General features: G+C 37.0%; 1 protein-coding gene across 1 annotated transcript in view; it reads right to left on the bottom strand.

Annotated features, from left to right (window-relative positions):
- RIMBP2 (RIMS binding protein 2) overlaps positions 1-23,543 on the bottom strand; it is a 67,810-nt gene that overhangs the window by 16,989 nt on the left and 27,278 nt on the right. The window contains exons 7-15 of the mRNA XM_085321067.1: positions 22,957-23,033; positions 20,676-20,785; positions 18,898-19,707; positions 14,784-14,935; positions 13,948-14,415; positions 11,746-11,895; positions 7,819-7,977; positions 4,044-4,775; positions 2,238-2,355 (exon numbers count right to left, since the gene is read on the bottom strand). Coding sequence (XP_085177193.1) covers positions 2,238-2,355; positions 4,044-4,775; positions 7,819-7,977; positions 11,746-11,895; positions 13,948-14,415; positions 14,784-14,935; positions 18,898-19,707; positions 20,676-20,785; positions 22,957-23,033 — 2,776 coding nt within the window. The remainder of the gene's footprint in view (positions 1-2,237; positions 2,356-4,043; positions 4,776-7,818; positions 7,978-11,745; positions 11,896-13,947; positions 14,416-14,783; positions 14,936-18,897; positions 19,708-20,675; positions 20,786-22,956; positions 23,034-23,543) is intronic.

The following is a 23,543-nucleotide window of genomic DNA, read 5'->3' as shown; positions in this document are numbered from 1 at the left end:
TTTACACAATGCTCTACTATATGCTTTTGGATGTCCTACTTGGGACTTTATTTACTTGGGATTTTATTTATCTGACTTGCTGATACATTTCATAGCTTCTAGATTTTTTCCAGCAAGTTTTCAGGAAGCAACTTTTGTGCAGAGTTTCATACAGTGTTTATATTTGCTTCAATTATTCTCAAAGTGATTTGTTCCAGTACGATGTTGAAAGTGAGAAATAATGCATATATATCTTTCTGCATTTTTAGTAACTAGTCTATTTAGCCAGAATTAGGACTCTTGAAATCTAAGCCCCATACATCATCAGTTTTACAGCAATTTGTTTTTTTGTTTGATACTGAACATAGTGTTCTGTAGTTTGTATGTTATCAGCATTACACAATGTTATAATTCATTTCTAATGYAACTTCCTCAAAGAACATCTGTGTATCATATTTAGCACAAAATACACTAATTCATTCTTTATGTTCCACTGAAAGAAAATATTTCGTTTGCTGTTTAGTTATCTGTTTGAGCATAGATGATTATAAGAAATTAATTTCTTTATCTCATTCCTAAGACGTTGCTCTTGAACTACTAAACAGCAAAGTCATTATTTAGTAGTCTCCATGTTTCAACTTTTTTGACAGAAAGTGAGTGCTGATATGTTTAATCATTTCCCTTGTCTTTTATTTAAAATCAAAATGAAAAGGAGACCCAATTAGTTCAAACAAATCTGATTTAACCCACTCTCCTGCTATTTATGAAAAAAATGTTCTAGCAGATAAAATGAAAGAGGAACTTAAATACATAYCCAGTTTTGAGTAGTCTAAATAATATAAAAAAAAMCCCTCTACTCTTCAGGGAGGAAGACTGCTTTCAGACAAAAAGAAAAGAGACATTAAATTCTAACAGACCAGATACCATCATCTGAAAGCTATTTGGTTCAGCTAACAGTAACTTGCCAACAGAAGCACAGAGGCTCCCTGGAGTTAATTCTCCCCCATCCCCTTTTTGTACTAGTGTAATTCCATTGACATCTGTGAAGATAATTCTGGTTTATACCAAGATATGGGAGCAGAATGAGACCTCTCAGTAGCCACACTGTATTGCAGACACTAAGAAAGTTTCATGCRTTACAACTGTGTCTTTCTTCTCATCTATGATTTCATTAATAACAATTACTATTCAGCAGATACCGAATAATTGTGACCATTAGGAGAATTTTTCTTTAAGTTTAGAGAACAGCAATTCAATGTAAGCCTATGAAAAGGGAAAAATATTTAATACTTTAAAATAACAGCATTCCTTTATGGTAAATCTCTGTACTTCTGACAGTCCCAATTTGTGACATCTTTCCCTCATATAAATGTCAGGTAAGAATTGCCTGACACTGCCTCCTGGTCCTCCTGATGATGCCTGTAATATTCACAAATTAAAGTCCACGTTAGGAACAGGGTACAGGGTGATTTTATACCTTCATGGAAAAAATTTCTGCTAATAYTTCACAGAATACTTCCTGTACCTGTTTTGCTTATGTTTCCTGACTTTATGTGTGAATATTCCTTACTTGTTAGCGTAGAGCTCAAGTTTTAACAGATACGTATTTGTCCATCATGTCTTCATTCCATTATCTTTTCTGCACTACTTTTTGGATTTTCTGGTATTCACTGACATATATTTTAAGTCATGAGTAAACCAGAATAGAGATGACTGTTAGAAACAGCAAATACAGTAATGCAAGTCTACTAATTTGTTGTATTTAACAACTTCCATTTTCTCCTGCTTAATTCCAAAAAGTAGTTAAGAAAATGGAAAGTGATTGCAAAATGATGGAAATGAATGGAAAAATGGATGGCTGAATGGATGGCTGAATGGATGGCTGAATGGATGGCTGAATGGATGAGTGATTGGTTTTTTTTGATCGTATAGTAGCTTGCCTGCATTATAGTTTCCTTTTAGGTAAGATTTGATAGTATCTTATCTTAACCAAACTTAGAAAAGCTCCAATGCTCACTAAATTCAATGAAAAGACTCCCAGTGATGTCAATGGCTTCTGATTCAATCCTTTGTGAAACCCCAGTACACTTGTATTTAGTTCATATTAAGATGGAGACACTTTTAGTTTCATTTCATTCCATTTAAGAAAATAAGAGCAACCATGCTTCAAGATAAACTTCCTCTGTTTCTGATTTAAGGACTGCTTTCCCAACTCTGAGGCTGCAAAGCACAGAAATGCACCAATCCATCCAACTAACCAATGGAAGGGACCAACATTGGTCGAGACCTTTGTGGCACTGCACTGCCATGAGAGGACCTTCGCCCTGCATGCTCCGCCCTTTCAGGCCGTCCTGCAGATGATGGATTACCTAAAAGCTAAAAAACAACAACAGAAAAAACAGGTTTGTAAGTTACATGGGTGATATCATTATGGCTACATGATTGGACATTATTAGGTTAATCACACTTGGAAGTATAAGCTCTAAAGGCAACTAAACTTAGTTTTTAACTGAAAGGTTAGCTGAAGAGTTACTGTTGCCTAACAAACCTGCAAAAGAAAAAATGGTTCCCTGAAYTATGGCAGAGTTTTGCAAACAGCAGTCACATATCAGAACAAAAAGAAAAGAAAAGAATTGTTTTGGAAACATTCTTTTGCCTTTGTTGTTGCTGCTAAGATGACGTTAAGATCTCCTGAAGAGGGGTACAAGCAGTCATTAGAGCTGTGGAGATCGGACACCACTGAAAAGTTAAGCCTGTTCTGGTTTCAGCTACATGGTTTTGTCCAGTTTGCAGCATGTGAACAACTGTACATTCTTCTGTCTTTGCAAAAATGGCTTTTCTATAACGGCCTTCTGTTGTTAAAGCCTTTTAAAGGTCAYTGAAACGTGCAGAAGGGAATGCAGACATACTTCATCTCACTTCACAGCTGTTTCTTTCTGTTCACTACTTTGAATAACATGTTGCTATTTTAATAACTAAATGATCCTATTTTAAAGGTCTCCAGGGTTTATCATGCAGCGACGGAGATTAATACATCTTGGGCACCAATTTTAATAGCAGAAATTGTAAAGAATCATTTCAGAATAAACTGCTGGGCTAGAAGAGCAGGCAGCTGATTTCTATTCTTAAAACACATCAGATTTGAGATTTCCACTCTGGACTGTTGTAGACTGAGACAGTAAAGCACTTGCTTTGGTCTTTTGGGGAGCAGGGAAGCCTAAGGATGCATCTATCAAAGCATAGAGACTCCACCATAGATTAATGGACAGAAATGCAAATAGGCAAGATCACACAGAGGCATCCTTGAAAGCTATGGATCTGCCCTGGCCTCTCCCTTTGGATGAAGCTGTTTGCCCGCATTCTCAAGCAGAGATGCAGTCTGCAACTTCAAAGGCAAGAAGAGATGGTCTGAAAAGGAAGGCAAAGTAGTGACAGTGCAGAGAGAAGGTAGAAAATGGAAATATGATGAACCTGTGACCACATATGTCTGGGTCACTGTCACACTAGGGGAGAAATTGCTTGATTCTTGTCCAGAGATGCTTCATGATAAAGAGCATATCCTGAAAATTCTGAGTGACATGAATAAAAACAACATCATGAAATGGAATCCTCAAGACAAACATTAAAAATAATAATTACTGATGAAGTATTTTTTCCAGCTAAAATACAGCCTTTTTTAAAGCAACATTTAGATGGGCAAAATAAAAACAAAGAAAAACAATCTTTTGGAAAATTATAGTTCAGCTAACCCTTAATTAAAATTTAGATTCAGTTGTCCTTTAATAAAAGCAGTCATTATTGTAATTTGTTCTGTGGGAAAATCATTGTAAAGCAAATTATATTGATTTTAGCGTGACACAAAAGAGGACTATAAAGCAAAATGCAGAATAATAAACAAAAATGAATGGGGAGAGGGGAAAAATGCAGCAGATAGGCCCAAAAGATGGACTCTAAAAAGTAATTCAGAAAAAAAAAAGAAAAAGATAAGGAAAAAAAAAGAACAAGGGAAAGAAAACAGACTGATTTGGCAAGCAGATTTTAGAAGGAAGATTTATTTCACACACCAGGGAGTCTTCTGCATCTCTGTGGGATGACTTTGCAAGTGGACCAGCTGCCCTAGTGTCAGCCATTTTTAAGTCGGTCTTCCAGCCTCCCTGAACATCTTCATTAGACAAATTATCTGTTCTATTACATTTATGAGTCTCATACTTTCTCTCGTAACTGGGCTTGACCTGTTCACTCCTGGGCTCTACAAATGAAGGACCCAGGTCACCAAAATCTTCTTCGATGCTGGTTTGTCTGGTTAAGGTTTTCCTGCGAGCAAGCAATGGCCTCATGCTTTTTCTGCAGGAACAGTTAATAGTCTCTGCACAACAGCTAGATGCAACATTGGCAGAAACTGAATCGCAAGCGTATCTGAAATTAAAACGAGATTCCTCTTCTTCACTTCCACAGTCTAGTCCACTGTCTGGGCTTCTTGATAAGGATCGGCTATATTTACATCCCTTGTCATCTGAAGCAAAATCCTCCATGCCTGCAATTCTGTGCTTGGCTGGGTACCAGAAGTTGTGCTGCTGGTCTTGATTGTAGGACCTAGGTGCTCTAGCATCTCTAGCTTTTGTAGGATTCTTTTTATAGGGCATACCTAAACCCTGCTTGTACAGCAGTTCAGAGTATTCACCATCTTCTTCAGCTACTTCTGGAATACTGAAAAGCTTTTTACTGTGATGTATTTGCTGTGAAAAGTCAGGCTGTTCCAAAAAAGTGGCTTCAGTGGTCTTATTCTTATCGCATTCCTTAAGATTATGTAATGTTAAAAACCAGAGAGGAAACAAACAGTGTGTGACAAAAATAAAATGGGAGGGAAAAGGGAGAAGAAAAGAAAAATAAAGACAGAATTAGTTTTAGAGCAATGGCAAACATAAGACATGCAGCTTATTCAGTGAAAAGGATGTCATGCTTTGAATGAGAATCTGTGAAAATAAAGACATGATTAAGAAACTGCTGGGTGTCATATACAACATGAGAGGTCAGTACAAACAACTGGGTGATGCTCTAACAAGAATAAACCCATGCATTCAAAACAAAGTAATAAAAGCTGCATACAAGTTCCAGCATGGTGAACGAGAATGGTATTAAAACACAGCACTAATGCTTAGTATGCTCCTTGCCCCATACCAAATTGTGATTTAACTTTAGTTTGTAGTGATAAACCTTATCTGAGAATGAAAATCCTATTCTAGTAAGCTTTCTTGCTTTGTACCTGTTAAAGCATCCTATATGGATAAAAAAATACTTGAAGATCTCCTACCAGAGGAGAGCTATTTTGCAAACTTGGAGCTCTAGTTTCCTTTGAAAAATTGTAAAAGTTGCACCATTTTTAAAGCTTGGCTTCCACACAAGGAACCCTGAGAAGCAGGCTGCTTTCTGGTGTCACTTGGTCATCAAATCTCTCATCATAATCTTGTATCTGCTTGATAAAACCAGTATTTGAAAATCAACCTACTAATACAAGTAGAAGTTTCTAGTTGTATCAGAAAAAGGTAAAAGCTCTCCCAGCCTGGAACAAATAAGTATTCTGAACATGATAGATTTATTTTTCATTTTTGTACCATAACTACATAAAACGTTGGTTAGTGTTAACAGAATAATGCTATGAGATATCTTTGCTGGCCTCTGAGAAGAGATGAGAATACTGACACAAGAGGTGCTGGTTTAAGAGGTTTATAGATTCTATGTGATGGATATCACCTCTCCTTCTGCTTTATCCAATACCCAGATCATCTAGGTCTCTGGAGACAACAGCACCCAGAAATAACGACAGAATCTTCTTGGAGGCTTCAACAATTCCTCTCCGAGAATGTTAGACTCAACTGGCTTTGGAATGTCTTCCATTTCAGGTATTAGGGGCTAAGTTATTTTCTCATTATATTTGTCTGAACTATTTAATTCTTTTTTAAATATATATCATACTTGTGAAAATTTTATGACAAACAGCCATTAAAACAGAAGAAAAGCTAATAAACACCAATAAGGATAGTTTTGATTTGAGTTTAAATATCTCACATTTTAGAATGCTCAAATCTGACAAGTGAGTTGAATCCTGCCTTGATCACCCATGCAGGCCTGTATTTTAGGGACTATCGGAGGGAATAATAATCTCCCAATAAAGTAAGTAATGTATCTTCACATGAAACATTTTGCTGTTATCTGAAGGTATCTATTAACGTGGCAGAGCAATACTGAATGGCAGCTATGTTCAACCACAGCTGAAAGTGGATGGCTGGCATTCTTTCAGGTACAAATGGAAAGGGCATCTGAAGGATTACATTCTGGAAATTTCAGTAAACACGTTTTTCATTTTTTTTTCTTAATTATGGATGTTACAAAGTGAAATTGGATCTAGTAAAAGAGAGGAGAACTATGAAGCACTTTTGGATCAGAACCTGACCTGAATTTTACATCAGCACACTTACCAGCCCAGTGAGCAATATTCTCAAAATCATATTCATACACCCATGAGTCCTTCCTCAGAAAGTACTCACATACTGAATTCCACTTTTGCAGAATGAGTGAACCAACCACACCCCACACACATCCACAGTGGTATGCCTGCAGACTTTACCAGGTCTAAAATGATTTATTACACCAGTTAAGGATCTGGACTTCTGTATTTAGATATCAACATTGACAATACTAACGCAAAATCAAGAAATAAATATATTTTCTGATGCATGAAGAACATGAATAGTATATGGATGCTTCACTATTTTCCCAGAGGAAAAGGACTGAAGCAGCACACAGAGGGATTTCAGTTTCAAGCTTTATGTTAAAAAGTAGAATCAAAATATTATTTTTTTTCTTTTAAAAAGGTTAAAAAGAAAAATTGAATTATTATTTTTCTTTTGAAAAAGTACCTGTCTCATTCCATAAGATATCAAAATAAAAGGTCTGAATTTAGAGTACATGAAACTGGTGTCTTCTACGCATGAGRAAACAATATGGGTTTTTAGTTACATAACAGTATGTTGGAGGAAAAATCCACCTGCAGCTTCCTTATCATTCAAGTTATCCAACTTGCTAAGAAAACACAATTTAGTGTAATTGCTAGACAATAAAAAGCAGATACAATTTACACATAAAAATATACTATAGGAAATGCAAATTCTGCATTGAGTAAGTTCAACATCTTAAGTATACTTTAATTGTAATAATACAATTTTCTTTCACAATGAGTATTCCTGTTGTAGATTTAAAGTATTATTTCTGGTGAGTATTTCCACAGAGACAACAGTCTCTGGTGATTCCTCAATAAACAATGCATATGGATTTCTGAAAACATTTTTATCAAAGTCACCCAAATCTCTTTCTTTAAGTATGCTTTAAAGCCTGAGAAAGAAATGGCATTGGTGGGGAAAAGGTGAAGAACTCCCCAGATATGAAAAGCTGTTTGTTTTTTTTTTTTTTTTCGTATGAGAATATATGTTTAGATAAACTTCATTCTCCAGAAACAACTCATCACGTGGATTACACATCCAGGTTTTCTTTCGTATAGACATGCAAAAAACCCTAGATACAGAGCACAAATCGCAACTTCCACAATTACATACAGGAATATAGTCAACTAGCTAAAACATTAGCTATCAAATAATGAAAAAAGTGTAATCAACGTATTAAAAGTGGCCTTGACATCATAAACAACGTGTACCCTAGATCTAGRGCTATACCACAGCATGTGTTTTCGTGGCCTGTAAAATCCATAACTGACTTTAAAAATGCCTTGAAGGGAGAATAATAAATACAGAGATACTCTCGAGGTTTCTCTGCTGTCACTCGTACCTTGAGTGCATTGTGTGAAGTCACACTGACTCTTCTTCTTCCTCCATCTTCTAGCTGCATTTCAGAGTACAGCTCTTCCTCGTCTTCTTCCATAATATCAGACAAGTCAGAACCTCTGCTGCTCTCTGTATGGTACTCTTCACCATGGCAATAGTGAGGCTAGTATTGAGGGCGAGAGAAAGAAATCTTGACGAGCTGTAAAGCTGAAAATCCTGGCACACCACCAATGAGGATTAGAGAATTTCCTAAGTTTGAATATTGTATTAATACCATATATAAATGCATGTTTCTTTCTGCTTTATTCTAGTGGGCAGATCATGTACAAAATTTATTTGCCCAGTTATGCCTCCAATTCAAGAAATCCAATCTTAAGCCCACATAGGTGATCCAAAAAGGGAATGTGTGCATTCACAGCACCAAATCTAGCTTTAGTCTTGACTAAACTTCTTTGATTTAAAAAGGTCCTTCATGCATCAGTGGGTTTTTGCTGGCCAAATTGTAAAGCCCTAGGATAAGCCACATATCATCTGTTCTCACAGCTGTTTTTTACATCACATTATAATTTACAAGTGATCAGCATTTAACTCTTGCAGGATGTTACCATCATTGTATACAGCTGGCTRATGGAGTTCAAAACTTTAATTCTCTTAAACAATGTAGGAATAGATTGGATAAAACTTTAATGTTCTTTTAAAAGTAGTTCAACTATTTTAAGTTCCTCCCTGTTCTCAATTAGTTGAAAGATAAGGATGAAATAAGTATGTCCTACTGAACTGCTATTTTTAAATAGGAGTGGCCTTTATTAAACTCTTGTTTAGCCAGAATTTTCATCTAACAAATCTGACCATAAACAAATGACACATTTTAAAATTGAGGTATCTGTCARATTGCAGCAGAATATTTGAAGAATCAGGTAGCAAAATTCTAGAAGGCCAGCAATTACTGCAATCTTCCCCCCAACAATATTAATGAATAAATAATTTCTGCAGTACTAGATACATTTCCGTATCTATATAACATGCTGCCAGCAATCAATCCCAGCAATGAAAGAAAATGTCTATAGCAAGCACTTTCTCCAAAGTGAAGATGCATTCACTCTCCAAGAGAGAAAAATTCTCCTCTTTTAATACTTTGAAGATAATTGTCAAGATAAAAAGACTGGAGGATGCAGTATTTAGCAGTAATTCCCAGTGCCTCTGAAGGCCAACCCTGTAAACATTTCAGATCCTTCAGATACATTATGTTAGGATCATCTTAGAAATAAAGCCACTGCAGGTAAACAATGCTTTTGGTTTCTCTAGGAAATTAGAAGATAAGACTGCGCTTATCTTTCACAACACTGTCACTCTTATACTAAATGTGGTTATTTCATCAGTTCCATCCTAGGAGAATCTTTGTTCCAATTATCGATGAAAATCACTCCTTCACTCCTGTTCTCAGCAGTATCCAAATAGACTTGGGCATTGCACTGGCATAAAACTAAATAATTTGCCAAAATCCACAGATGCCTTGTAGATTATCAAAGCCCAATATTCCTGGAAGAAAGCTGCAAAGAATCTTAGGCGATCATGCAGCAGACCTAGCAAACTGTCTTCAAGGCTTCTCCAGTGTGATTCCGACAGCAGAGGTACTACTCAATTATTTAAAGAAATCTTCTAATAGAAGCACTAGATTAACTAAGATATGAAATGTAACTAAGATATGAAATGTAACTATTACATAAGCAATAATTGTGCAATTAATTCTGCATGGACTAGAGTATGCACACCCTGCTCAATAACTGAGTGCATTTACACATGCAGGTAAATCCGTATGTGGCCACATGTGCTAAGGACCTGTGGTTATTATTTTACATATTTTYTATCATTGTCCATTTTGCAAATGTCTCAAGCTGTGTCTGATGTTCAAGGCCTATCTCCAATATTTACTTCCCTTGTACTTATTATCTAGTTATAGAGCACATCAACAGCTTACAGAAAATAGTATCTTCACACATCTCTGTGACAAAAGAAAGTATTATTATTCCCATTTTACTGATGGGTGATAGGTCCACTGATCCAGATCCTCAGAAGTATTGAGTTATTGGCACTTAGATACATAAATACTTGTGAGGATCTGGGCAAGAAAGACTTGAACATTATAATAACAATAGCAAAATAATAATTTCCTACGGGGGGGGGGGGGGGGGAACAACCACAAATTAGGTTACTCCAAACTGTATTTTCCTAGAATCACAGTACAAGTCTTATTAAAAGCTCCCAACCACATATGAAAGATTCCAGTTACATTTGGATATGTTACAATTACCATAGGAAATCCAGAAATTGTTCTTTACTAACAAACCATGCAGTAAAAGTGATCATCTTTCACAAACCATGCAGATAAGCAATTAAACTACAAGTAGATGCATCTCATAAGCTATAAAGAAAATGTTTAATAATCAATTTAAGCTATAAAGTAAATGTTTAATAATCAATTTATACTTAACACACAGCAGCTATGAGGCTAGACATAATTTAGCTGTTACTCCTCTAAGTGCATTTTTAACAAAGTGTTTTAAAGCAATAAGGAAGTACTTTAAAGCAATAAGGATTCTTGCAGTCTCACATGAAGACTAAATTTAAATCCTAATCAAATCTGAGAATGCTTGCAGCCAGACTGTATTTCAAATCTAGCTTTGAGGACATACCTAATAGAGAATAGAACTTAATCTTTTTACTCTTCAAGGAATATAACTCTAAGTGTTCCCAGCCATCAAATGCTCATGTTCAAACCCTCTCTTTTGTAAATTCAGTAAAGCAGACACATGACTGAAGGTGTAACACTCTCAGCCACATTTTAATGATCTGAAGTATTAAGTCCACATGGAGCAGCAACTTTGCACCCATGTGGCAGATGGACCTAAGGTTACTTACCAAGGTCATCTACAAAGTATGGTTAGCAGAAAAATGAATTTGGACCTTCTTGGTCCCTTATAAACACTCTAAATACTTGACATCAGGCATTTTTAATAAGATCACTAGTTTCTTTAGAATATCTTGGCCTATATGTATCCAGAATAATTGAGCATAGAAGCAAAGAGGTATCTCACTCCCAAGTGTGTTTTGTAGACACAACATGAGTGCACATATTCTAAAAATGGGAACTACTGTGGTGAAGGTAGAATCAAATCGAATCTTGAAGCCAAATATTTAGAGCATTTGAAACTTAAAATAACATCCATATATTTATAAATACTTGAACTTCTGTAATGAACAGAACCAAAATTTCAGAAAATCTCAGAACTGGTGTGTAAAGAAGGTATGCCATTGCTTGGACTCCATCAACACATGAGGTCAAATGTTTGGCTAAAAAAGATTATTTGATCATGCCAAGACATAAGAAAATACCTCTTTGCTGGAATCTACATCTCTCTTGAAACTAATGCAATAAATTACTTCATGTTTGTTTTCAGCAGGGTGAGATCAAAAGCTAAGCAGATGTAGAAAACACTTTTTGGCAGTAYTTTTCTTTTCCTTACAGCATGCCAAGTATATACAGTGCTGTTTTTCTGCTAATCAGGATTACAAGTTATGACTTTTATGGAAGACAAAAAATCCTTTTCCCTTTCTCTTTTTTTCACAGTATGTTTTCATATGCAGCAATAGCATATGCTGCAAAAAAGGCCTGCGCGTACTCACTTTAATTTCCAGTGCTTGGGATTGCTGCTTGGGATAAGAATCTGTTTATACGCGTAGTTCTATGCATTCAGTTCCTAATTACAGGACAATCATCTCCATCTCCATCCCTTAGCTYCTTGTTTGTATAACTTACAAGAATGGCCACTACTGCCAGCAGTCGGACAGTGCTCTGGATAGCCTGCTGAGCTTAGTAAAATACTTTTTTCCTGTCAGACACTGGACACAATAACAAGACCAGGCTACTTACTTGCTTTCCAAGTTCCGACCCTTTCAGGAAATCGTCAACTGAAGCCCCCCTCCTTTTGATATTAGGAGAATCATAGCCATCTTCCTCATCATCTGAATTAGCATACTGAGCTGCATTACTCCTTTCGCTGAACACATTCCTCCTCTCCATCTAGAAAAGCAAYAGAAAATAGAAAATTGTGAAGCAAATTTGTTCCCACAGCCACTGGGAGCAATGGCAAACTTAAGACATAAGGATTCCACATACCTTGCTTTCAGGACTCAAGARCACAGCATTTAAATATATTCATGGGCTTACAGTAATTTGTTGCTCTTGACTGCAACCTCTTAGGTGCTTTGGGGTGTTTTGTGCTTATAGTATTATTTTCACTCATAAGCAATTATATGCTTTTACGTGACCATCAACTTAGTTGATAACTTTCTTCCCCTGTACCACTATTACCTCAAAATACTGCTGAAGGCAGGGTGCTCCTACAGGACACAGTATCGTAATCCTTCCCCTAAAAAAAATGGGCAGTTGAGGGCATTATTTAGTGTTTAAACTCTCTTATGGAGAAAAGTACTTTCTGCTTATGTCACCTCTCTGACAAATCCAGAACGTTGCATTCCTTGATATGTTATGATTAGCAAATGACAGGAAGTGCTTCTTTTCCATCAAGTTTGCCTTAAACTTTTCAGAGTTCTACAARAATTTTACTGCCAGAGGCTGCCTGAGGAAGACACTAATGATCAAATTTCTCTCTTGGCAGGGGGTTACCAAAAGATCTAGTCACTTCAGCATTTATGACCTCTGTACAAAGAAAGGTAAGAATAAGACTTTATGCTCTTCCTCTGCTCAGAGATGAATCTTGCCATCAGCTATTGAATTCAGCTGCCCGCTTTAGTGTTAGGACCCATGGTCAATGCCATCTAACAGGCTGGGTGGAGGGCAACAAGAACACACAGATAGCTCACTCTGCAGTAACCTACTGCAAGAGGAGAGCTTCTACTACCGGGGACTACCCATGACAAATATYACTGGCAGAAGTTGGCTTAACGTAGATTGAATGTGGTCTTAAAATTTTTCCCAGATTCCATGAATGACTCAAACTACACCAAAATTACTGTAATTAAACAGTTTGGGACATACTTTATGTCAGCACTTTTCAAACACAAATAAGTATTTCAGTTCAGTATTTCCTCAAAAAGGAAGAAATACATRTATGTATTTAGCAAACTGTATTGATGCAATGATTCCAGAAGTATGCAGTTTTCCAAAAGGTGAACAATCACTCACTAGCTCAGTTCTACCCTGAAAAGGGATAGTCAGTGAGTTGGGGCTGTTAAGGTAGTGCGAACTGTCAACGTGAATGGAGTTATTCTGGAAATACAATGGGAGATCAAAGACTGGACATTAATAACAGGTGATTGCCAGATGGAAGGCAGAGAAAATATATGAAAGCAGTAATACTGGAGCTTGAAACAAGTAATTGGCAACTGTCAGCAGCTTGTGATGAGAAAGTAACTGCCTATGACACAAGGAGTATTTAAATATTGGATGCTTGGGTAGGAAAAACAGAGCACTTGTCATGATGCATACACATCAGCTATGCTTACCACTCTGACCCAAGAGCKTCAAATATGGGGCTTTAGTTAACTAGCAAACATGAGTCACTGCAACAAGCCATGGGTCATAATGCACTCAAAAACAGGAGTCTCCTTTATGCYATGATGTTCCTAGTATTGACAAGAGGAGTTGTAATGAAAAGCTTTTTCTCAAACAGTAGTTCTGTTGAAGCAGTTGTAAACAACTGTTAGCATGCARCATCATGAAAGGGACCTTCCTGGAGGGCAGACTGATGACATCATAAGAAAAAATGTTTTATGTGTATGCAAACTGCTTATTTGTTACTTTGAAAAAATTTTGATGATCTATTGCCATTTTTTCAGAAGTAAGGCTCTGCAGTTTTTGGAAGTAACATTTCTGGTTATGCTATAGGATTTCTGCAGTTGATCAAAGGTCAATAAATGCTCCATATGGAGCGCATTTGTGGTAGTTGCTACAGAAGTTTATCACACTGCTTCTTAGCAAGCTACTGATCTTCAGAATTCAGGAATGAGTCACTGCTCATTAAGACATGTACTACAAAAAATTCTTTGATGAGAATTGCCACAACAAATACAGGGAGCCAAAAAAAAGCCATAGGAAAATACTTCCCCTTACCCTATTGCTCTCTGCAACTCGCTGTGCAGCTTCTCTTGCCATGGCTTTTGCGACAGTATTTGGGACAGGTGTGCCTTGAGGCTGAGGGAGTATTCGGTTAGGCGATGGAGACCTCCTCCCCTGAAGTGGGCCATGAAAGTTAGGGGCAGGCAGCTCCAGTGTGTGCCCATGAATGGGTGATGCCGAACGAGTCTGCTCCCATGACTCATCCATTTTTAAATGTGGACCTAAATGTTCRTCTTTGGTTTCTGGGACTCCGGCACTTGCTAATGGCTTAGATTTAGGAGCAGTTCTAGGGTGAGGGGTTGGAGGCACCAGTAGGTCAGATGGAATGGCCGCAACGGAAGAGTCCACAGATTCTCCTTGGGCAGAGAGTGTTCGAACAGTAACTTCCTTTGCTTCCAAGTTCCTTATTCTCATTAGYTCCACCAATGTATTCTCTGCCGTAGGAAAGATCACCTCTGCCACCTAAGTACACAAACAAGTAACTTATTAGCATGAAGGCATCACTTTCCCTGCTCCACTCTCACTAAAACACAGCCTTCAAAGTATTAATATCGAGTGAATTATTGCCAATGCTGAGGAACCCACATTAGGGCTCCACATCACTTAGCACCAGTTGTGTTTAATCCTTTCAGCCCCCTTGCCCCTCAAATGAAGTGCTTACGGAAAGGGAGCTAATAATCAAATTACACAAGAACAAACAGAGGGGTTCTGTGGAAACCCAGAAAGTCAAGCACACATTCAAGTGCTGTCACACGCTTATTGCTGCCTTTACCTGTCAATGGAAATGCACCCAATGAGCTGGTCATTATAACGCTGGAGAGAGAACTCACCCGTTGACCTTTTGCATAAACACCATAGCCAGTGACATTGGCACCATGGGAGGTCCCTGTTGCTGTCAGAGTTGGTGGTTTCCAGGACACCTGTACAGTTGCCGCTGTGGACCCAGCCCGGACAGTAACATCTTGAGGTGGAGCTGGAGGACCTAAGAAGGAAAAATCTGGTCACCAGTCAGCATTAGATCAGAAATATGCAGGTCCATGACACAACTGTATGTKGCAAACACAGAGCTCAAAGCACTTATCTACATATTTATTTACGTATTTATTTTTAAGGAGACAAAAYGTATTTATTGCAGTTATAAGGTACAAACAAAAGCATACAAGCACTCAACAGGTCATGGAGCCAAGAACTGACCCTCGGCTTTCAGCCATTAACTAGGCTATATTCATTTGCAAGCTGCTCTGTACCTATTGCCTGCTCTGAGCTTATTTTTATCCCTCCAGGCTATATAACTGCTATTTACTCTGAATACAGGAGACATTAACAGAAAAATGTGGTAAAAAAAAGTACCAGAGAATGGCACTATGTTAATGGAAAACTGCTGCAAGTGACTTTTTGGTGTATGCTTCTGGGACATATGTATACTGCATACTTTTGATTTATCTGACAGTGTAAAAGGACTGGAAACTGTAACCTTAATCTTTTGAGTCAGCAGAACGTTGGTGTAAGGGACAATCAGACTCCTCTGYATTGCAGAAAAAATTAAATTTACTAGCCTTTTTAGGGATTTTATAGTACATTAGCGCAACAGCACACCAAGTACATCTTTAATTAAAGTCATTATTATCCTACTATAAATAGCTCAATTTTGAACAAAAATCSAAAGTAAGAGTATCTTAGAGATTATTAGTTCACACATATTTCAAGTACCCTTTGTGTTAATTTAATAGTCAAACACTGAGAAGCRTATCACATTACAATACTTCAAAAGCAGGGGTCAGCTACAGCCACCTCTGGCTAATAGCTGAGAGAATACAAACCTTGGCTGTTGTGAATTTTTTTTTGTCAGTGAACTTTGCACAAACAATTTATGTTCATCTACTGAGACAGAAAAAGCTACAAATATTACAACCGTGTRCATTCACTGCTACTGGACAAAGTATGATACAATTGTAAACATCACACAAGTTTCAGCCTTGGGATATTCTGGCAAACTCTCAACGTGTATCCATAGTTTGTTGTCACTGAGTTTCATCCTGTAGAGGGCATTGAAACACAATTCTGATCATGTTCAGGACACTACAGGCAGAACATTACATTCTTGCCTATACCATCCCTTCCACCTATAGCATATTTTTGACTTGCAGGGTCAAAGCACATAAACTGACCCAACTATTCTTGCCAAAGACATGTATTTAGGATTCAATTTCAGCTTCCCCATCAAGTTTATTTTATGACAGCCAGGAGCTCCAATCTAGCAGAGCTCTTCAGTTTACAAGAAATAACATATCTGATCTAGTCCAGTATCTTGCGTCTAAGAATTACACTCATCTGCTGCATCAGTGAAAAAGCCAACCTCCTCTATCCCCCCCCCAAAAAAAAAAAATAAACAATTCCCCTGTTGTCTATCTTCACCTTCAAAGGCCACAACAGAGATCAGTTAAATAAACTTTAATGCACAAGGCTTAGTATGGTTTCTGTTTTCCTATCAYGAATTGTTCTACCTCTTGATTACCTTTGTTATCAACATAAACATGTATTTTGTTTTGGAACTCTGCTACACTTTGGTCTTCATGAATCAATGGCTTAAATTAGCACAAAAAAAAAAAATAATCAGTCCCATTGGTCCTGATCCTATATGTACTTATGTCTATTTTTAAATCTGAGTGCCTAAAAGAGGACTGCCTCTCCTGTTTTAACTTAAGCAATGGTGAGTTCATTTTTGCTTAATRTATTCCTAAAAAAACCCTGGGATTSCTACTGTGTGAAACTTTACAACGTTCACTGACCTCCCCTCCCYATTCCCTTTTACTATAAGCAGCTGACAGTATGCTTTCCTGTGAAACACAGACACCAATGAGCCCACCAGTAAAGAGTAGAGCTTCTCACCTTCAAAGAAAGTGAGCATATGTACTCATTTGTAAACACTACTGAAGCCCTCAGAAAAATGTCAATACAAACTTTATGAMCTGCCTGTGGCCATTTATCTTGCACTTTGTGCTGCTCTGGTTACTAAAACTGACATTCACCAGAACTAAACGCTTATGTGATACCACTCACCCCCATGCATCTTCCTAGAGAAGCACAATAATGGAAGATATCCTTTGCACAGAATATCTTTATTGCTTTCTCAGCATCTTCTAAAACATCTTTGAAATGTGTCCCTTACAATGGAAATTAATTGAAGAGATAAGATCAGTATATAAAAGATTAGTCATATTAAAGATACTTTTTCTACCTATTTTCTTTCTCTTCATTTACCTGTASTTTGGAAGAAGAGGTACATGATTTCTCAGAGATAGTAATATTTGCAAAAGAAAAACATAAGACACTATAATAATAATCCCTATTGTTCACTTAGATTTCATGAGCATACTTTTCCCTTTGTTTCAATGATATTTGAAATATAAGCATCAACCTCTAATTTCTTCAACACTTGTTATTTTCTTTCCTCTAACACAGTGAAGAGTCGACATGCTTTTTAAAAATGCCCACTGGGAAATGAAATGGTGGGGAAGATTCTGAGATCTCTAAACCTAAAAGCAGAGGCTTTCTGGCATATTGGCTCCTCAACAGAGGATGGGTCATTCATTGTTTTAACATACTTCAGCAACTWGCAGGAGGTACAGTGTGTTACACATCTAGCCTGAAAACTTTACTCTAAAGGCCTTTCCCAAACAACAAAAAGCAAGATACCTAACAAATTCAAGTCACCACCTAGACAGCATCACCTAGCTCCCACAGAACATAAACAGAGATTTAAAATGTCCCATTCTTAGCAGATGCTACAGTAGCAATATCATTTTATCCTGCTGAAATGATTTAAGGCAAATGAGTAAATGTCTAAGCTTAAGACATTTTTACTGAAGCTAAAAAACCAAAGGCATACAAGCTTAATTCCCTTTCTACTCAGCTAGTATTACTTCCCTGCATGTCTCCTTCTATAAAAGTCCTGCAAACTAAGGAAGAGACCAGAACTAATTCCTAATACAATGCTGAAATCAAATCCCAGCAAGGAATCAAAGAAGGCATAGCACAGTACATGCTTTTGAAATTTCATCCACCAGGAGTCACCTGTACTTCAGTGCCTCTGCTTGGAAGGCATTCAGTGCTCTGAATGTCTGAATATAGATAAGGAGTTTTCTACTAGTCCTTGGTTAGATGAATATACAAGTGTTCTTCAAATTTCTCAAGTACTGCTGATTATATCATATATCCCATAAATTATGAGACTATTCTTTAAAAGCACTATACATTATTTTAGCTCCAGTTTTCAACATTACTTGGGTGATTTTAAATATTGAGATAACACTGGCAATACTGTCAAACATTCCTAATGTAAAAGCAAGGTGGGACAAAATAACCTGACTTTTCAAAACATGACCAATTTGTTATCTTTATAAATTCAGATTGCACCTGTGATTAGAGTCTCACAGCCAAAAAAAGATCTGCAGCCAAAGTGCATCCTCTAAGTTACTGTGAGATCCTCTACGCTGTCTATGTTGCTTTTCATTATAGAAGGGCCAAGAYTATCCTGGTGAAAAGTGCTTTGAAACACAAAAATAACATGCCATAAGTAATAATTAAGWATACTTTTTTCAATGCTGGCCACAGCATAAACTACTACTAGAACAACTATAACTGGGTGAATTAAAAACAAATGGAGATTATAAAGCACAGGTCTTACAGTATGTGACCCATCATGATGATAAGTATGGCTCTTCCTAGTTTACCTCCCRCAAACGCTTCAGTCCTTACCCAGGTATAAGGAGAGAATAATGCAGGACAGAGATGAATTATGCCATAATGCAATCTAATAATCCTCAGCCTGTTCATGGAAGTGACAGGGATTACAGCATACAGATAACACTTAGGTTCCCATATCTAGAATTTTCAGAAAAACTAAATTGCACAGTTTTAGGGTACGTAGAAAAATAATCAAACCTGCTGGCAACGTAGAAAATTCCACAAAAGCTTCCTTTTTCTCTCGTTGTTCCAGGGGAAGCTGCCAGGGCATCTGATGGGGCTTTGCCATAACCTTCACCTTGTAGGCCATATTGGGTTTCAAATTAAAAAAATGGTACTTGTAGCTAGCAGCCTTGACAATGTCAAATTCTTCTTCGTTAAGAAAAATCACATGACTATAATTACTATTTGTAGGGAGCCAGGACAGCTCAGCAGAAATCTGGGTTATATTCTCCACTTTAAGATTAGAGGGGGCTACAATGACATCCTTCCCAACTAACAAAGTGCACTGCAGTTCATCTGAGTTACCCTTGTTTGTAATGCTCTGAATTGATATTCGGTATGTACAGGCAGAAATGTTAAGCTTCTCTATAAGAGCTTTAGTTCTGCTTCCCAAGGCTATGTTCATTCGTACTTCTTTGTCAACCAGCACATTGTAGCTGCTAATGGTTCCCCATCCAGGTGGCACTACTGGTGGCTCCCAGCCCACAATGACACTTTTGGCTAGTTGTTTAATAAGGGTGATTTTTCTAGGATAAGGCACAATGTCTTCTCCAATTTCATCTATATTCACATCCAGAGTCCCTGCGCCATTGCTGATTATGTTAGAGTCCATGTGACTTGGTGGACTTATCTCTAGAAGATCTCCTTCCAAAGTAGGACCCGAATGATTGATGAAATTCTGATCTTGTTCACTGCTTAGAGTGCTCGACAAACGGGTCTCATTGTCTTGAACAAAATCCACAAAATTTGAAGGGACCAGTCCTCTTTGTCCATCTAGAAGTTCTCCTGGCGAGAGAAAAAACAATGTCGTCAGCACCCTTGAAAGAAGAGACTTCTTTAATTGTTGGCTTAAGTGTTTTCTGAGAAATGCTACCATGTTGAAATGTAGTAGTACATCAAATAAGATGAAATGGATCATTTTCATTTGGTTAAGAAGATTTAAATCTACGTATGGATTAAAATTCTACTTAAAAGTAAACCACATATTACCACAGCCATAAAACATATTTATACTGCAAAATACCGCATGATGCCTACTGAATAAGGAGTTAACAAAAAGCAGAATCCTTCTTCTCCTTGGACTGTTGGTTTCTTTCATTTTGTTTAAACTTACTTCGCAACATTGCTATAAACAAAGAATAGTCCTTAATATAAGAAAAAAAGTTGCAGGCCACCACTGAATCAGGTGGCTAATTACCAATGAAGATCAAAGTGTAAGTGACCTGTACTTGAATTACTGAACATCAAAMGAAAAATGAAGCCATGAAAATTAAATTGTAAAGGGTGATTTTAGAATAAAAAGCTCTGTAAAGTAACTGGCAACTTTGCTGCTATTAATCAACTTGCATGAAACCATTAAAAGTTTTCATTTCCAGTGATTTACATTAATGCCTTGCAACAAATGGACAAGATAAGGAAGAAGATATAGGTGAAAATTAAACATACATTGCATTCACAGCTCAGGAAAGTAAAAGAACACTAAGGCAAAACCCATAATTGTCAGTAAGCTTCCTTGTCAACTTAAATCTTGCAAGTAGGAAAATCTGACAATTTAAAATGTCTTATAATTAGCTATGCCTGCAAGGAGCAGCTTTGCTGGTGCAGAAATTCTGGTAATTAACACAAATATGATAGGGGTAATTTTAGCAACTGATTTGGTAGTAAATGAAGAAAAGCATTGGGAGCGTGTTTGACAGACAAAATGATTTGAATCTGCATCAATTAGCATATATTTACAGATTTTTAAAAAATACCTTCATAAAAGCCATCTTCGTCCATATCTCCATACACATAAAGGTATTTTCCTGCTGTAAGGGGGAGCTCTGCTTCTGGATTTTCATTTGGTCCATCAAAAGGGTTGTAACTGCAATGGAGTACAGATGGAGAACATGCATGTTCACTTACAATCCCCACACAAGTGAATACTAGTCAGAAAAAGAAGCTGTACAGTTTTGCATAGGAAGGTAACTCCAGTCTTTTTGCTTACCTTTTGAAATATGTATTTTGAGACATGCCTACACGAGTTAGTGAGTACTATGAACTGTAAGTGGATTGCAATAGGCTGCCATGAAACACWACTTATTCACTTAAGTGCTAAAAATTTAAAGCCATATCCTTCTACAAATAATTTACCCATGAATTTCTCACTTAGGTCTCTTTGAATACACTACTGAGATAAACCTTCTTCATATTAAAAAAATATATAAAAGTTCACTTGCAGGGCTGAAAAGACAGTCCACATATTCCACTCATTTTTATACAGCAGATTTTTACACAAGTTAAAAAACTTCAGCAGAGATAAGTTAAAGAAAAAAGCAGTACGTTATGGCTAAAAGCAAGCTAGTCATAGAATAAACTTCTTAAAAAGTAATTAAATCCATATTCTTGCCAGACTGTGAATGGCTGCATTCTGCTGGTAACTAGACATCACTCCTTGCTATAAGTCATGGTAGAAAACAGAACTCGACAGGAGTCATTTAATCCATGCTGTCTAACCCTAAACTGGCCCAAGCTATGTATTACCGCTCACTCAGGCAATCTCAGGGAATTTAGGTGAATATTAGAAGCTATTTAAAACCAATTTGAAATGTAAGAGCATAAAAGATCAGAGTTGCTGATGATTAAAGATTCAGTATACAGTTATTCTCAGCCTGCAAATGTCCCTRGGGATGACTGCTATCTTGACAGACTCCAAGAACTTTGGGGTATGTTTGCATCTCCTTTGTAAATAAACACACAGACACTTTGTGCTGTTTATTTAGTTAGCTGTTTAAAAATCCTTTTGCCAAGAACTGCACAGATTAAACTGCATTTAAAGAAAACAGTGCCCACCTACCATGCTACAGTCTTGCAAATAGTCTTACTTGTAGCCTGCAAGCTGATTTAAACGCACACATATTCTCCTCCCTAAAAGCTTTCCTATCTATAGTCTACATTAGTAAGGTAAAACACACACGAAAATGATATAAACTATATAGGCCTCAGTCACATGAAAATCATATAAACTATATCTGAACAGAATACTTCCATGAGCACCACACTGATTTCCGCCTTTTGAGATCACAGTACCCTGATGTGGTGGAGTTGAAATAYATAAAAAAAGAAAAGCCTGCCTAATTCTGAAAATGTACAGAATACAACACAGCAGAATTCTTCTCTTGCAGCTCCTATGCTCTCTGTTTTTCTAGTGGTGAGGGCATGTGATACACTTGAAACATCTGTACATTGAAAAGAAAGTGGTGCTCCATCACTTATCATACCAGGCTTTGAAAAACACGGTGATACTGAAACTATAATGAATACATTGCCAAAGGAAAGATGCTGTCAGGCATAAAAAGTTTTTCCCAATAATAYCTCACATCTGAAATTTTATGTGCAAAATAAAGGACCTGTGGAACTACTAAATCTTTCTGGCATGGATGAAAGAATAATTCATGTGAACAGACTGATATATCCTCTATAAGGTAGGAGGGTAAGAATTCTCATTTAGGCATTGAAGTTAGAAACACAGTGGTGGGTAAAAGAGTCATGCCATGCTAAACTTTCTCTGACAATTAAAGCACATGGAAAGGGCCATTATTTTGCGACCAGTGCAAACAGGAAAGAGGTCTGCTATGCATAGCATGCAGGCTTGAGTTTGCCTTTAAAGCCTAGAGGTACAACGATCTGTTCTTCTAGCATGACAATATCAGAAGAAAGTGAACATCAAATATTAAGGAATTCAACAGATCAATTAGTACATTTAGTTCACTTACTGGCCAGTGTTGGGATCCAACCCTGAAGAGCCTAGATTGTCCAGATCTAACAGGCAGACCTCCTTGCCTGCAGAGAATACTGCTGCCYTGTATGTGCTGTAAAGTAGATTCACAACCCAAAGGAAGCAGGAGTATTGCTTTGTTAACCCACCTATCCAATGTGAAAAAATGCATTCGCACTTAACTTTTGACCATGAACAAAAGGTGCATGAATAAAAGTGAAGGAAAATGTTGAATATTAGAAATACATATTACATATGTAATGAGCTTTTTATGTTACCTATAACGGGCAATGCAAAGATGGACTTTCCCAGAATATCTCTGCTTTGAGGTATTCGAATTCCGATCATTATCCATCTGTACAGAAAAAGAGACAATGTGATTTCAAAAAGATGCAAACACTGTTTTCCTGACAGGTGATGTAAATCAGGAACAGAACATGCAATATTAAAAAAAAATAAAAAAATTTAATAAAAAAAAAAAAAAAAAAAAAAAAAAAAAAAAAAAAAAAAAAAAAAAAAAAAAAAAAAAAAAAAGATGAAATTGTGACATGGGATAGAATCGATTAATTTTATTTAGAAATGTTTAGGCCAAAAAGGAATTGAAATTAGATTCTAACACTGCAAAGAAATTCAGCTCACTGCCTGATCTCTTGCTGCAGATTCAGATTGTGTGCCTGATTTTGAATGTGGGCTTTTCTCAAAAGCCTCCAAAACTGACCCATCTGGAGACTGATGCCTCATCATTTGGGCAGTGGTCATAACTGAAGGGTATGTGTGGTCAACCATACCACTTGCTTGGCATGACTTCAGCATACCAGTGTCTCCTGACCACTTCACCCTCCTGACTGAGCTTTTATTAAAGTCA

The sequence above is a fragment of the Rhea americana genome, unplaced genomic scaffold, assembly GCF_003343005.1.
Source record: "Rhea americana isolate MKP2758 unplaced genomic scaffold, rheAme1 scaffold_68, whole genome shotgun sequence".
NCBI lineage: Eukaryota > Metazoa > Chordata > Aves > Rheiformes > Rheidae > Rhea > Rhea americana.
The sequence above is the reverse complement of the archived record's forward strand: the minus strand, read 5'-3'. Positions and strand labels throughout refer to the sequence as shown.